Genomic DNA, 16,004 nt, shown 5'->3' on the forward strand with positions numbered 1-16,004 from the left:
TACATAATTTACATTCCAGTCATGCCTGCATGTGCCAATCCCTTTTTTAAAAAAATTTATTTAATTTATTTTTGGCTGCACTGGGTCTTGGTTGCTGCGTGCAGGCTTTCTCTAGTTGCAGCGAGCAGGGGTTACTCTTCATTGAGGTGCACGGACCTCTCACTGCGGTGGCTTCTCTTCTTGCGGAGCATGGGCCCTAGAGCGCGTAGCCTTCACTAGTTGCAGTGCATGGGCTCAGTAGTTGTGGCTCAGAGGGTCTAGAGCACAGGCTCAGTAGTTGTGGCACACAGGCTTAGTTGCTCCGCGGCATGTGGGATCTTCCCGGACCAGGGATCGAACCTGTGTCCCCTGCACTGGCAGGCAGATTCTTAGCCACTGCACCACCAGGGAGGTCCGCCAATCCCTTTTTGAGAGAAAGGAAAACACCTTACTTTCATGGATAAGGCATTTATAAACTCATTGTAAGTTATCATGCAGAGAGAACAGTATCTTTCATTAGATACTGATTTTTATTTTGAAGTTTACGATAACCCTTGCCTGAAACTTTTATACTGATTACAGCCTAGTTTAAGAAGAAGTGAAAGAGCAGAGAGAGAGATGTCATCATCTCTGAGACTGAGAAATAGGAGAATCGGGAAAGCCTAGTTAAGGGAAAATGAACATAGAATTTCAAAAACATCAAGTGGGGCAGTGTTAAATTCATTGCACCTGCCTAGCGCCAGACATTGTTGTAGATACTGGGAATTCTGGTGAACAGATGAACTCCCTGCTCTCCTGAAGCTTAAAGTCTGCTTGGGGAGGAAAGACAATAATGAAATAAATAATAAAATATCAGGTGGTCATTGCTGTGAAGAGGCATACTAAGGGGGATAGAGATAAGGAGAGGGTCATGTTGCTGTTTTTAAAACATCACAAGGAAAAGCCTCTCTGATGATAGCGATGATGTTTAAGCAGAGATCTGAAGAAATTAAGGAACAAAGCCATGTGAATATTTGGGGAGAAAGGCAGTAAGTGCAAGTAGAATCTATATGGTATGTTCAAGGACTGCAGAGAAGCCAGGGTCACTAGAGTGGAGTGAAACAAAGGGCAGAAAGGTAGATGATGAGGTCGGAGAGATGGCTGGGGCCAGATCGGGTAGTATATGGTTGGCTGCCAGAAGGACTTTAAATTTGAATCCGTGGTTGGGAAGCAGTAGGAAATTATGTGATCTGTCTTTTAAAAGGATCACTTTGTTACGTGGCAAGGATAGAATCCGAGAGACCAACTAAGAGGCCATTGCAGTTGAAACATCCGAGTGGTAGATGTGGTGGAAAATATTCATATTTGGGATGTGTTTTGAAAGTAGAGCTGACGGGATTTGCAGATGGATTAAATGTGGAGTTAAGAGAAATAGAGGAATGAAGAATGATTCCAAGGTTTTTGGTCTGAGCACCAGAAGAATGGGTTTCCATGTTCCTACAAAGGAAAGACCTGGGGAGTTTGCCTTGGGATATGTTATAAGACTCTTATTAAGGAGTTCATCACACCAGTTTCTTTTTTCTTTTTTCTTTTCTCTTTTTCTGCTTTTTTCTCTTTTTAAAAAAAAATGCTTTATTGAAGTGTAACAGTCGAATGAAAGAGGGCATGAATCATAAGTGTTCTTGGCTCAGTGAAATTTCATAAAGTGAATGCATCTGTGTAACCAGGTATAAATCGGGAGGTTGTCAGCAAGCAGACTTGAAATCACAGCATTGCGAAGTCATCTAGATAGTGAGTCTGAGTAAAGAAGAGATTGGGGGGCTTCCCTGGTGGCACAGTGGTTAAGAATCCACCTGCCAGTGCAGGGGACACGGGTTCAAGCCCTGGTCCAGGAAGATCCCACATGCCGCGGAGCAACTAAGTCCGTGCACCACAATTACTAAGCCTGCGCTCTAGAGCCAGCGTGCCACAACTACTGAAGCCCGCGCGCCTAGAGCCCGTGCTCTGCAACAAGAGAAGCCACCGCAATGAGAAGCTCGTGCACCACAACGAAGAGCAGCCCCCGCTCACCGCAACTAGAGAAAGCCTGTGCGCAGCAACAAAGACCCAACACAGCCAAAAATAAATAAATAAATAAATTTATTTTTTAAAAATGAAGAGATTGGGGACTTAACCCTGAGGCACTCCCCACATTTAAAGGTCGGGGTAATGAGGATGCTCAGAGGAACAGCTGGTGAGGTAAGAAAGAGCCAAGTGAGCTCAGGATCCAGGACGCCAAATGTAAGAAAGGATTTTGAGAAAGGACATGGGAAACTATGTCAAATGTGACTTATAAGGAAGGACTGGAAAGTTTAGTTAGATAAGGAATGAAAAGACCATTAAATCTGCTAATGAGAAGAGCATATTGACCTCGGATAGTTTCCATGAAACAGTTAAAATATTGAATTTAGAATGTTTGTAGTGGGTTGAGAAGAGAATGCGGTGTGATTTGTTCCGGAAATATGTGAGCGTTAGACACTAGGAGTATGGAGATGGAAAAAACTGTCCTTATTCTGGAAGAACTTATAATGATATAGGGAAGAAAGTTAATAATTATAATAGTGTATGACAACAGTTACTATAGCTGTATATATATGATGCCATAGATGCAAATAAAAGGAGAACTTACCCTGACTGGAGAGGACAGGAAATGATTCCTTGTAGTAAGCCCTGAGTCTTGGAGGACCGGTTTAGACCGTAGGTGTAAATGGGTGACATCATATGGGTGAAGGATGTTAAATGTTAAAAGGCCCTTAAGCAAATGAACATGATGAGCTCTAGGTATCATAACTAGTTCACTGTGGCTTGACACTAGTTGTGTAGGGGAGAGGACTCAGACCCAGAGGAGGTAGTGATGAGAGATTATACTGAAGAAGTAAGAGTCGCATCATGAAGGGACCTTGTATGCCATGACAGTAAATCTTAGGAAAACTATTCCCTAAAAAGTGCTCATATACATAAAATTTCAGATTTGTGGACCCTTGCAGCCCAACTATGGATACCAAGTTAAAAATCCCCAAGTGAAGATGATGAATTGGTGGGAACTCTATCTGCAGTAGCCTAGATGAGTGTTTGAATCTGATGGCTGGCAATGAGATAGGAGGACTTGACACGCTAAGTGTGGGTTCCACTTTGAAGAACTCTCGCTGCAACTGGAGAGCAAGAAAGAAGAATGGAGGCAACGCAAGCTTGTGGGGTAGAATCTTAAGAAGGGGTAAACTTGATATGGGGTGGGGGCAGTGGGGAATAAGCAAGTACAGGGAGAGGTTGAAGAGACAAGAGAGAAAAGATGATGAAACAAGTGACCAGCAAGGCAGAAAAGGATGGAATCCAAATTACGGGTAGAGAATCTAGCCTGGCTAAGAGCTAGGTAAGTTTGGGGGATGGGGTATGTTGTAAGCAGGAATTTGAGGGCTTTCCCACCAGGGTTCTATTTTTTGTGTGAGGTTGGAAATGGTGTCAGCTGAGAAAAGGGTGGAGGCAAAGGCAGCATGAGGAGAGTAATGAAGTTAGAAGAACCTTGGAGGGAGAGGATGTAAGATCATCTACAAGAACATGTGAAGTTTGACAAGATAGTGTCAATTAATAGTGGGGCAAGACAACTGTTTAAGCATAACATCAGATCCAGAAATCATAATGAAAAAGATTGATGTATATGACAATGTAAATGTTATAACTTTTTCTAGACAAACTCAGTATACACTGATTTGAAAGACAACATACAGGATGGGCATCCCTGGTGACGCAGTGGTTGAGAGTCCACCTGCCCATGCAGGGGACACAGGTTCGTGCCCCAGTCTGGGAAGATCCCACATGCCATGGAGCGGCCGGGCCCGTGAGCCATGGCCGCTGAGCGTCTGGAGCCTGTGCTCCGCAACGGGAGAGGCCACAACAGTGAGAGGCCCGCGTACCGCAAAAAAAAAAACAAAAAAAAAAAAACACATACAGGAAAAGGAAATCACCTTTTTAAAAAACATTGTTCACATACTATAGTTTCACCCATTTGAGGTGTATAATTCATTGTTGTCCTATAGATTCACAGACGTGTGCAGCCATCACCAGGCAATTTTAGAACATTTTCTTCACCTCAGAATGAAAACCCATACCCTTTAGTTATTCATCCCCCTCCCCAACACTCCTTTCTTGCTTTATCCCAACCTCTAATCTACTTTCTGTCTCTATGAATTTCCCTCTGCTGGACATTTCACATGAATAGAATCATGTGGCCAATTTTAGTGAGCCATCCTTTGCCCATTTTTAAAATTGGGTTATTTATATTTTTTATTATTAAGATATAAGAACTCTTTACTCTGGATACACGTCCCTTACCAGATACATTGTTTGCAGGTAGATATGTTCTCCTATTCTGTGGGTTGTCTTTTTTTTTTTTAATTGAAGTATAGTTGATTTACAAGTTGTGTTAGTTTCTGGTGTACAGCAAAGTGATTCAGTTATACATATATATTCTTTTCCATTATTGTTTATTGCAAAATATTGAATGTAGAGCCATGTTCTGCTCCTCCAGCGGCAGCCATGGCAGCAGCTCGGGCATTGTGGCGAGGGGGACGCTGCCGGGCAGACCCTCCCTAGAGGTCTCCCTCCTCTGCCTCCTCCTGTCACCGCTCTGCTGCTCCATTATTTCTTCAGATATTTTTTTCTGCTCCTTTCTCTCCTTTCCTTCTGGTACTCTCACTGCATGTATATTGGTGCGAAATCTGGTAGATAAAACAACATTTTAATAAGGTGTATATTTAAACCAAGCAATTAGAGGGATTTATCTTAAAAAAGCAGTTGCATAGCATATGTAGATGTATGTATAAGGAAGTATATCACAACACATTTTTATAATAAGTTTAGAAAAAATGAGAAAATTAAATACATTATACTTTTATACAATGAAATATCATTAGCTATAATAGTTTTTAAAATCTCTTTTCATAATTCAGATGGAGTTTATTTGGTATATTGTATACAGTATATTTGGTTTTTAGTTTCTTTTTTGTTGTTGTTTTTGGTACATTTCCTCTGTGTATCTGTGCAGGTTTTCTCTAGGGTAGCAGTTCTATAAGTTTGACATCACTGATAATCTAGCTTAACAGAGGAGGGCTGGATTCTTATATCGCCTTGTATATAATGTGTTGCAATGTATAAAGTTGAAGTATATAAAGAATGAAGTATATTAGTAGATAAAGAAAATCTGCCCTGACATAGATTTTCAGTTCAGTAAGGCATGGGTACTTTAATAGGCTTTTCAGATAATTGAGGATATTCTTTGATAATATACCAGAGCTTGACAAGTGGTAGTTTCTTAACAGGTGGCTGGAATTTAGAATCTGAAACCATAGCAATGAACTTTTCATTCTATGTTACATTAAAATCCATTGGTCTGTTAAAACTTTGAATAGATCTATTTTACCCATCCTTGATTTTGTGACATTATGCATTTGTCATTTGGAAAATATTGGCACAGGGAGTTAAGCATATCTTCTAAAGGTTGATACATACCGTTACATGCTATCAGAAAATCACAATTATTAATAGTACCACCAATCTCATGTGAAAGCTTTTAAGTATTGGGAGGATGCCATGCTCATAGTGATGGGTACAGTTTTCAAAAAATTCTAATTTTCATTTGAAAGCTCAAATTTTTATCATTGGCAGCAGCAATACTTCATTATAGATAAATGTCCGCAAAATACTCAAGTCCAAATGACAGTTTATCTGTTAGTCATTCTGTCAAGTAAAAATATTGTTCTCTGCAAAGCTAATTTGGTTCACAACCTGATTGATCACACAATTGCTTTTCCTCAAGACAACCTTATTACACTGGCCATTTTCCCTTATTCAGAAGGGATATTCTCCTGGAATTTGTATCGTTACACTTAATTCATTTATATTTAATATCTAATTCTTATTCTTTGTCTCTGACTGCTTTTAAGAGTAGAGAACCAAGGATATGACCCAGTGTACAAGTGGAAGGCTTGGCCTTAAATAATAGAGCTTATCCACTATAACAAGAGAGAAGAAAAAGTCCATGGTTGTTAGACTGGACAGTGTAAATATGTGGGATATAATATAATAAGGTGCAGAGTCAAAGCTGTTAGGGAGGTGGGGATGGGGAAGGAGTATTGGAAGAGTAAAGAGAAAGGTTTGAAATAGTTATTTCAGAGGGTAGGCGAGGAAATGACAAGGGAAATCTAATAGCGTTGCTGAGCAGAACTGAGGATCACTTGAAATTTGTGGTCAGGAATTCATAGTGAAACTAGGCAGCGTGTGTGTGTGTGTGTGTGTGTGTGTATACACGTACATGTGTACACACATTTGCGTGTAGATAAATTTTTTTGAACATAATGTGTGTGATGACTACTATAGGATATGGCAGGGGCAAGATAATTAGGGAGAAAATAGTGGAGACATCTGGAATCCACTGGGGTGTAAGCTTTCTGTGCAGCTGCCTCTTATGTGGCAGGCCTCTCGCTCCTTTTTCCTCTTCCGTCCCTCTCTTTGATTATTTTGTTTTTTAAAAATTTTATTTATTTATTATTTTATTTCATTTAATTAATTAATTAGCACAGGGTCTTTGTTGCGGTAGGTGGGCTCCTTGGTTGTGGCATTCATGTGGGATCTAGTTCCCTGACCAGGGATCTAACCCAGGCCCCCTGCATTGGGAGCGTGGAGTCTTAACCCCTGCGCCACCGTCCCTCTCTTTTTGTTCTGGGTAGTAATAGGCCAGGGTCTTGTCCTCAGGCAGCCCTGGGCCCCACCACGCAGCCCATAGCTCAGAAGGCGGCTTGCTTTTCTGGCCCAGTTTTCCTAACACTGTTTGTTCTAGCCCCAGCTTTGACTCAGCTAATTATTTTCTCTGGGAATGTACACTCTTTGAGACTGTGACCCACAGCCAAATAAAACATTAGTGTTTAAAGAGTTTAGGCTTTACAGTCAGGCTCCTTGGGTTCAAACTCTTGCTCTTGAGGACTTAATCTCTTTTAAGTCTCACTTCATAGTGTCTAGCTCATTATTAGTATCTATCTCATAAGGCTGTGATTAATCTCTTTAAATCTCACTTCATATAGTATCTGTCTCATAAGGTTGTGAAAATTATGGTAGGTAATTCAAGTAAAACATTAGAATAGTACTTAGACACAGCAAATACTCCAGAAATCTTAAGTGTCATTATTTTCGTTTTCTGCAGGAAGCACTAGAGCTATAACTTACTTACCCTCTATCAAGGAATGTTTAGCAATTACCTCTGTTGTCAGTTTTTGTAGAGGTGGTACAGTATAGTTGGTAACAGCACAATGCTAGATCTTTGACTTTTGTTTTCCTAGTGAAACTGATGAATTTGTAGAATGGACATCCAGGGTTAAAGGTATATTCTTAAGCCAAGCTAGCTGTTCTGTTAACTTAGAGCTGAGGATTCCTGTTGCCTTTAAGGGAATTTAACTTCTTGGATGGACTATTTTTCAAAACATTTAAAAAACTAAATTAGGGCATATAAACACAAATTGAGCCAATCCTTGATAATCCCGAATTGTCATTATTATTACTATTAATAGTTGCTGAAAATAAAAGGATGCCCCCACCTAGCTCCTAAGGCTGTTTCCTCCCACATTGAAATGACGGTACTTTTTAACAGTTTTATTGAGATATAATTTGCATGTCATAACATTCACCCATTGTAAGTGTGCAATTCAGTGATTATTAGTAAATTTATAGACACAGTTCACTGTTAGAACATTCATCATCCCAAATACTCCCTCAAGTTTGTTTGCAGTTTGTCCTTGCTCCTACCCCCAGACCTAGGCAGCCACTAATCTGCTTTCCATGTCTATAAATGTCTATTTCTGGACATCTCATATAAATAGAATTATACAATATATAATCTTTTGCATTTGCATGTTTTGCAGTTTGTCCATATTATGACATGTATCAGTATTTCATTCCATTTTACTGCTAAATAGTATTCCATTATATGAAATGAATATCCACATTTTGTTACTCCATTTACCAGTTGCTGGAGATTTGAATTGTTTCCAGTTTTCGCTATTATGGATAATGCTGCTGTGAACATTTACATACAAGTCTTTGTGTGGACATATGTTTTCATTTCTCTTGGGTAGATTCCTAGAACTGGAATTGCTGAGTCATATGGTAAGCTTATGTTTAACCTTTTAAGGAATTGCCAAACTGTTTTCCAAAGGCTACTAGATTTTTAATGAAGTAGCTTTTAGATATTTTTCTCTTCCCTCACTATTACTTGCTGCTGGCATTATCCCCTGTACTCTGTCTCCTGAATCTGATGCTGTGGGCAAGGCAACCTGATAAGTATATTAGAAATTTGTAACGCAAAAGCATTGAATGATAGTCTTGAGTATTAGTGTAGGATGTTGTGATGTCTGGAATGTGTGTGTGCATGCTGGTTTCTAGATGCTCAGCTGTGTTCTGGACTAGAGATGTTCCAAGATTTATCTGTTACTTGGGGCTTTCAGATACAGGTGAGAAAACCCCAGTGTGGTAGAGGAGATAGTCTACATGATTATCAGCTGCACCAGGCTCTTTCCGAAGTGGAGAGGAGACAATCCCTTAAGATGCTAAGCAGTCAAAGCAGTAGGAGATGTCTGCTTCCTCAGATATTAAACCCAAATAAGTGAATTTTGTCATTGTTTGTCTAATTTGCAAAGCACTTGAGACACTGAGTAGTTCAGCACCCCAAATACCAGCAAATGTTATCTATAAAGAATAGTTTACACCATTCATTCTATAAGATTGATACATTCATGGTACCTTTGGCATTTACAGATTACATTTTTAATTTAGCTATCTGTGAGTTACGTATAGTTGTTTGTAATCAGGCTGAGAAATGTGTTTGAGTGGCACCCAACAGCTGCATGTCAGTAATACTGTGTTCTTGTTTTCACATAGGAAGTAATTTTTCTTAACAGATCTGGAGGCATCCCAAAAACTTTTCAATTATACTTTGTCATATTTCAAATGCCCCTATCCCTCAAGTCTTCTTTTTTGCTAATTTCAATGACCTACTCTACTATACTCCTATCATTAGCCCTTCTATTTAGCTTGCTTTTTAAAAAACATTACTTTGCTAACTCATTTTGGTTATTTTCATTGCAAAACCTTAAATACCTATCTTATTATAAGCCAGTATCTTTATATTTTTGTGGTTTATTTTCCTTTTTAATTAGAATAGTCACTTATATTGTCTGGTACACTTTATGAAAATGTTGCCTTTTATAAATCTGCCATTATAAATCCAATTCAGCTCTTAATTACCTGCCATGATAGAGGAGGACAGTGACACAAGTCATAATCTCTGAAAATACAATTCGGTTTAAGAATGAAATAACAGGATGATTTTCTTTTGAACATCAACTTTGCCATTTTAATTACGCTTTGTTTAGACTAAATTTAGTTTATTGTAAAAATAATAGTTTGAAAACATACCAAGTGATACAAAAGGAAAAGTGTTAGAGGCCAAGGAATAATCACAATGGTGGGGTTAGTAGGAAACACAATTAATATACCAAGCTAGTTCCTTTAGGTATTAGTTTATTTTATGCTTTAAATGTTATAATTATTTGGATATATGAGAAAAGGGGATTGGACAAAAATTCTTGAAAAGATGAAGAACTGTCACTTCTTATTTCAGCCTTTGAGCTCCCTTTTAAATGGACTGTACTGGGTATCTTCTAGAAAGGCCATTTTTAATGTTTTATGAAATCAAAAATTTTTCCCACAAGGATTTAAAATAGCTGTATTACATTTTGAGTCTGACCCCTGTGAAAAAATGATTATATATCTTTCCAAGATTTTTGAAAGCCGGCACTGACTCACATGCTTTCAGGGCACAATTTGTTTTTTGGGTTCCTGTTTTACATGAGTTTTCAAAATAAATAGGTACTTGTTATTGAAATAGGAAAAAATAGCATTACTGTAAAGCTGATTACAACTGGTGCTGGAAAGAATCTTGCCATCCAATTGGAAATATTTTTCCAGTTTGTTGACCTGTTTAAAATTCCGAACAGCTAATTCTTTCCAGCTTTCAAACATCAGATTCATTCTGAGGTCAGTATGGACAATTCTAGGGAATAAAGAAATGAATAGCTTTGGTTTTGTGTTCTCCTTAATACTTGTCTTATACCCAAAAGGAAGTGTTTATTGACTGTTTTAAGTGCCACTATGGTTACTACTTTGTAATGAATATTTGTATTAAAGATAATCTGAGAAATCATAATTGTTGCTTCTCAGCCCAGTCCCTACTGGGGCTCTTTTTAACTGGTAGATGATAGCACTTACCTAGAGGAGTGTTGTTTTTTTTTTTTGCGGTACGCGGGCCTCTCACTGTGTGGCCTCTCCTGTTGCGGAGCACAGGCTCTGGACGCGCAGGCCCAGCGGCCATGGCTTACGGTCCTAGCCGCTCCGCGGCATGTGGGATCTTCCCGGACCGGGGCACGAACCCGTGTCCCCTGCATCAGCAGGCAGACTCTAAACCACTGCGCCACCAGGGAAGCCCTAGAGGAGTGTTTTTAAAAAGTGTGCTCTGTGGACTCATAAGGTATGAAGGTCCTGTTTTCCCTGTAATCTTTTGGCATTTGCTTATAATATTATAGATATTATCTATGTATACTATAATACTATATCCACGTATTCTTTATTTTTTTTTGATTTGTTTATTTTTATTTTTGGCTGCGTTGGGTCTTCGTTGCTGTGTGCGGGCTCTTCTCTAGTTGCAGCGGGCGGGGGCTACTCTTCATTGTAGTGCGCAGGCTTCTCATTGCGGTGGCTTCTTGTTGCGGAGAACGGGCTCTAGGCACGCAGGCTTCAGTAGTTGTGGCACGCGGGCTCTAGAGCGCAGGCTTAGTAATTGTGGCACATAGGCTTAGTTGCTCCGCGGCATGTGGTATCTTCCCAGACCACGGCTCGAATCCGTGTCCTCTGCATTGGCAGGCAGATTCTCAACCACTGCGCCACCAGGGAAGCCCCCCATGTATTCTTTAGTCATGTGAATTATAATTTATTGCTGATGTCTTAGTGTTTTATCAAAAATCATGCTATTTTCTTCATTGTTGCTTGACTTTTCTGCAATGGCAAGAAATCATCAGTTCCTTAGGGTTATTCTGCTCCACTAAAGAGGCCCTCAAAAATTTTTTTGAGCTCCAAATAATTATTTAGGAAATGTTTGCTTTAAATATCTTAAGATCTGGGGGCTTCCCTGGTGGCGCAGGGGTTGAGAGTCCGCCTGCCGATGCAGGGGACATGGGTTCGTGCCCCGGTCTGGGAAGATCCCACATGCCGCGGAGCGGCTGGGCCCGTGAGCCATGGCTGCTGAGCCTGCGTGTCCGGAGCCTGTGCTCCGCAACGGGAGAGGCCACAACAGTGAGAGGCCCACGTACCGCAAAAAAAAAAAAAAACTTAAGATCTTTGTGCAACTGTTTCTAATTATTATTAGTGTCATCCTATTTCACTATGTCAGGAACCTTAATAGTAACTGAACAGGCCTAGGGAGGAAAAGAATTCTCCATCCAGTTATGCCATTGAGCCCTCTCTGGTCTGCTTTTCCTTTCTAACCTTACTGCTGTCCCTCTGCCCCTTACCATCTGTTGTAAGCAATATTGGAACTGCCTCTTAACTTGTCTTCCTGACCAGTGTGGCCTTCTTCCAATCCAGCCTTCTTGTTTCTTAGAACTCAATTGCTGACAGTTGCCGTACATATTCAAGATCAAGTCCATACTCTTTAAGGATTGTATGTGAGGCCTTTTATCATGATCTAGCCCTTTTTTATTTCTTTTGATACTCAAACATAAGGAACTACTTGCAGTTTCCTGAATATAATTCAGTTCACTCCCCCTTAACATGTACTATTCCCTTTCCCCACAGAGCCTTCCTGGCTCTTGTATGCTTTGCTAATTGCTATTTCTCTTTGATTCAGCTTTAGTATTACTTAAGTATTAATTCTTCTGTGAAGCCATTTTGCTATCCTCTTTCTCCTTGTAGCCATTTTCACTTGTGTTCCTTGTCAAATAAACTTCTGCTTTATATTTAGCTTAGAAAACTATAAAAGTTTTTGTGTTTGATTTAAGCTTCTAAATATTTGTAGAAATAACGGCCATCTGTGGTTTTCTGTAACTTATAGACCCCTTATGAGGGTCAAGGGTGAGAGACAGAATATACAAGTGGACAGTGGCCTGACAATGCAGGAAGCTAAGCGCAGTAATTTCTGTAATAATCAGCCCCAGATGGCCAGGACTTGATCAGTAGCTGCCAGCTTCCCTAATTTTTGTCCTTGCTTCCAACTTAAAACCAACTAGAGCAAATCAAATCTGCACCCAGTAAATCACATAGGATGCCCTAGTCCTAGTTAGCCTGCCTACAGCTTCCCCCTGCCAGTCAGGGTACACCTGAAGCCTTCCCTTTTTTCCACTGTAAAGCTTTCTCATTACTCAGCCTGCCTTTGAGTCTGCCTAAACGCAAGTGATGGTGGCCATCTCCCTTGCCGTAGCAAGCTCTGAATAAATAGCCTTTGCTTTTCTCATAAGTATAGTTTATAAAATTTATTTCATGTGCTAGCTATGTTTCGTGATTTTCTACATGTTTTATAAACATAGAGGTTTATATTTTATAAAGGTGAAGACAGATTTTTGTCATAAGGATTATTTTGTTTCTTTACATTGAATGACAAGATGACACAGAATAAAAATGTGTCACTTAGAAGTAAAGAACAAAATCTTAGTCAAATTTTAATCTTACTTGAGACCTTTGTCTCCTATATAGTTATTCAAAACTTTTTATTTGGTTTATTAAATCTTTTTTTTTTAAAAAAATCAGTACATGGAAGAGATTTAAACATGAAATACAAAATAAATGCATTTAGGTTTTATTATGTTAAGAGTATTCTTTTATTCTTATTTTTAAAATATTAAGCATGAAGCTGAATTTTATCAAGTAATTTTTGCATCATTTACTGGTTTTTATTTAACCTATTAGTGCAGTATATTGTATAAATATATTTCATATTATTGAGCCATGTGTATGTTCCTAGAATAAACTCTGCTTGTTTTGAATTATTTTCTTTAAATACTCTTAATCTGTTCACTAATTTTATAAAGCTCCTTTCATTTTTGTAAAGTTTCTGAAAATGACCAGAACCTATACCCTGATTTTTTACTTTTTGTGGTTTCTTTTTTACATACCCTTCCTCTTATTTCTACAATTGAATGACTAATAAGGCTACTTTGAACAGTTTTGAAACTATGAAAAAGATAGCTTTTATCTGTCTAGTGCTTTATTTTACTGAAGTTACTCTCAGTGTATTTATTGTTTGAATTTTCTGTTAACAGATATTCCCTTCAGAGAGGTAGCTCCTTCACATTTTTAACACCTGGCCCCCATTGGGACTTCACTTTGGTGAGTAGACACCTAGGTTTTTTATTTCAAGACATTAGTTAATTCCTGGGTTGTGTTTCAGTCTGGTGTACAGCTCAGTTGTCTGTACCTCTCTGAAAACCTTGAAGTACAGAGTTTCTATCACTATCTTTGGCAGCCTAATTTAATTCTTTTCTGCTAACAAACTGAAAGAAATTTTTATTTCAATTAAATATAAAATATATTTTGAAAAGTATCAGATCTATTCATCTTTAACTCTATGCAATTCTTTCTCTCATCCCTACCCGTGTTAAAATTAAGAGACTATATTAATGAAACGTGAGGCTATTTTTATGCACACACTCTAACAGCTTTTTTCTTGGTTGAAAAATATTAAAATGCTTGTAGATAATATATATAATGAATGAATCTTTTATTAGTCATCTTAGTATAGAGGGACTCCATTATTTTTAGAATGAGACTTTACAGAGGCATCTAATCTTGTGCAAAGTGACACCAGAAAATTGGGGGATTTTATAATTAAATACTCATTACTTCACAATACTCATGTAAATAAAGTATGTACAAATAGAACATGATTCTTATGCTCTTCGTATTTGGGGGAAATAGCAAAAACGATTCTGCCTCTAGTTTGCCAAACTTTACATATGTGCATGTATTGAGGATGTGCCATTTCATTTGTATTCTGTTCTATTGTATTTAATTTGTTTTTCTGTTGGGGACTCCTGTTCGAGATTTCTGTGAATAATAGCATTTACATACATTAAGTGGTCAGTAAAGCATTCATGGTAAGAGTCTCCTGATTTTAATGCAGTTCCACATTTTCCTTTCAAACTTTTTTCATCTTGGTCCCTTTCCCTTACTAGTTGAAGAACCTAAACTTAAACAGAAAAACTAGTAGAGAAGTGTCTCCAAATTTGATTTTGCAAGACTATCAGCAAAAATATTTGGAGCATTACCCCTGATATATTTATTTATAATTTTTAGGTATGTAGCAACTTTATTAGCTAATATTTCAAAGCTCAGTACTCACTTAGGGTGAGATTAATGATAGTGGACATAAATGTATATTTCAAATAGTCGGGATAATTTCAGTTTGGGGCTGACTTCTAAAATGGATTTGATAAGATTGCCATTATCTTTAACTCACATTTTTAAATGTGGTTGATGATGAGCTCATCATCTGTGTATTAAATTTTAGTAAAGCTTATTTTTTAAGGATTAAGAAATACATAAAAATGAAGTTCTAACATTTTCCTCCTGTATTCCAGGAAAGTTACCTTGCATATCATCTGGGATAGATGCATCTCACTTGGGAAAACATTTGTGTAGAGGTCTCTGTGACAAAAGAAATATCTAACGGTTCATGTATTAAAACTTTTGGAATGTGATTGATTAAGGAATACTAAGAGGGAGATTTATAACTTTTTAAGTACAGAGTTTAAGAAGGGAAAAGAACAAAAATTAAGCACTCAAGAGGTGAGAAAAAGAACAATAGAGTAAATCAAAGAAAAGAGGAGGAGAAGTAAGAGTGGAAAAATTAAAATCAACACCCAATCATGATAAAATTCTTGGCAAACCAGGGATAGAATAGAACTTCCTTACCCTGAGACCTACCACAAACAACATACATAATGATAAAATGATAGTGACAGTCCCTTTAAATTTAGAAAAAAGCATGCTGTCATCATATTTATTCAGCATTGTACTAGCGCTCTTAGCCAACACAGTAGGACAGGAAAACAAGTGGTACACAAATTAGAAAGGAAGAGACAGTCTGATTTCATTACTTAGAGACAATATGATTGTCTACATAGAATATCCAAGAGAATATTAATAGCAACTATTAGGACTAATAAGAGTTTGAGCAAGGCCATAAAAGTTATAAAAAGAAATCAATAGCACGTATGTATATTAGTAACAAACAAATGTAATTTTTAAAAATTTATTTATTTATTTATTTTTGGCTGTGTTGGGTCTTCGTTTCTGTGCGAGGGCTTTCTCTAGTTGCGGCAAGCGGGGGCCACTCTTCATCGCGGTGCGTGGGCCTCTCACTATCGCGGCCTCTCTTGTTGCGGAGCACAGGCTCCAGACGCGCAGGCTCAATAGTTGTGGCTCACAGGCCTAGTTGCTCCACGACATGTGGGATCTTCCCATACCAGGGCTCAAACCCGTGTCCCCTGCATTGGCAGGCAGATTCTCAACCACTGCACCACCAGGGAAGCCCAACAAATGTAATTTTTAAAGATGCTTTTATTGAAATAAAAAAATGTTAAACTAGGAATAAATCTATGAAAAGATGGGTGAGACTTTTATGGGAAAAACTGGAAAGCATTAGTAAAGAACATAGGACACCTAATGAAATGGACAGATATACCATTTCATGCAAGGAAAGGCTCAATAGCATAAAAATGTCCATTCTTCCCAAATTAATTCATAAAGCCAATGCTGTTCTGATAGAAATCTCATTAGAATGTAATAGATCCCAATTCATGCAGAGAAATAGAAGGCCCAGGACAGGGAAAGTAGTGTACCCATCAGGGAGCATTATGACTGAGCGTATAAGCTATTAAGACTCACTCCAAAGGTACAGAAATTACACAGCATTA

At 38.3% G+C, this 16,004-nt stretch overlaps 1 protein-coding gene across 1 annotated transcript in view; it reads left to right on the top strand.

The window, feature by feature from the left end:
- NET1 (neuroepithelial cell transforming 1) overlaps nt 1-16,004 on the top strand; it is a 51,585-nt gene that overhangs the window by 1,105 nt on the left and 34,476 nt on the right. The window contains exon 2 of the mRNA XM_065871055.1: nt 13,350-13,416. Coding sequence (XP_065727127.1) covers nt 13,350-13,416 — 67 coding nt within the window. The remainder of the gene's footprint in view (nt 1-13,349; nt 13,417-16,004) is intronic.

The sequence above is a fragment of the Phocoena phocoena genome, chromosome 2 (assembly GCF_963924675.1).
Source record: "Phocoena phocoena chromosome 2, mPhoPho1.1, whole genome shotgun sequence".
Classification (NCBI taxonomy): Eukaryota; Metazoa; Chordata; class Mammalia; order Artiodactyla; family Phocoenidae; genus Phocoena; species Phocoena phocoena.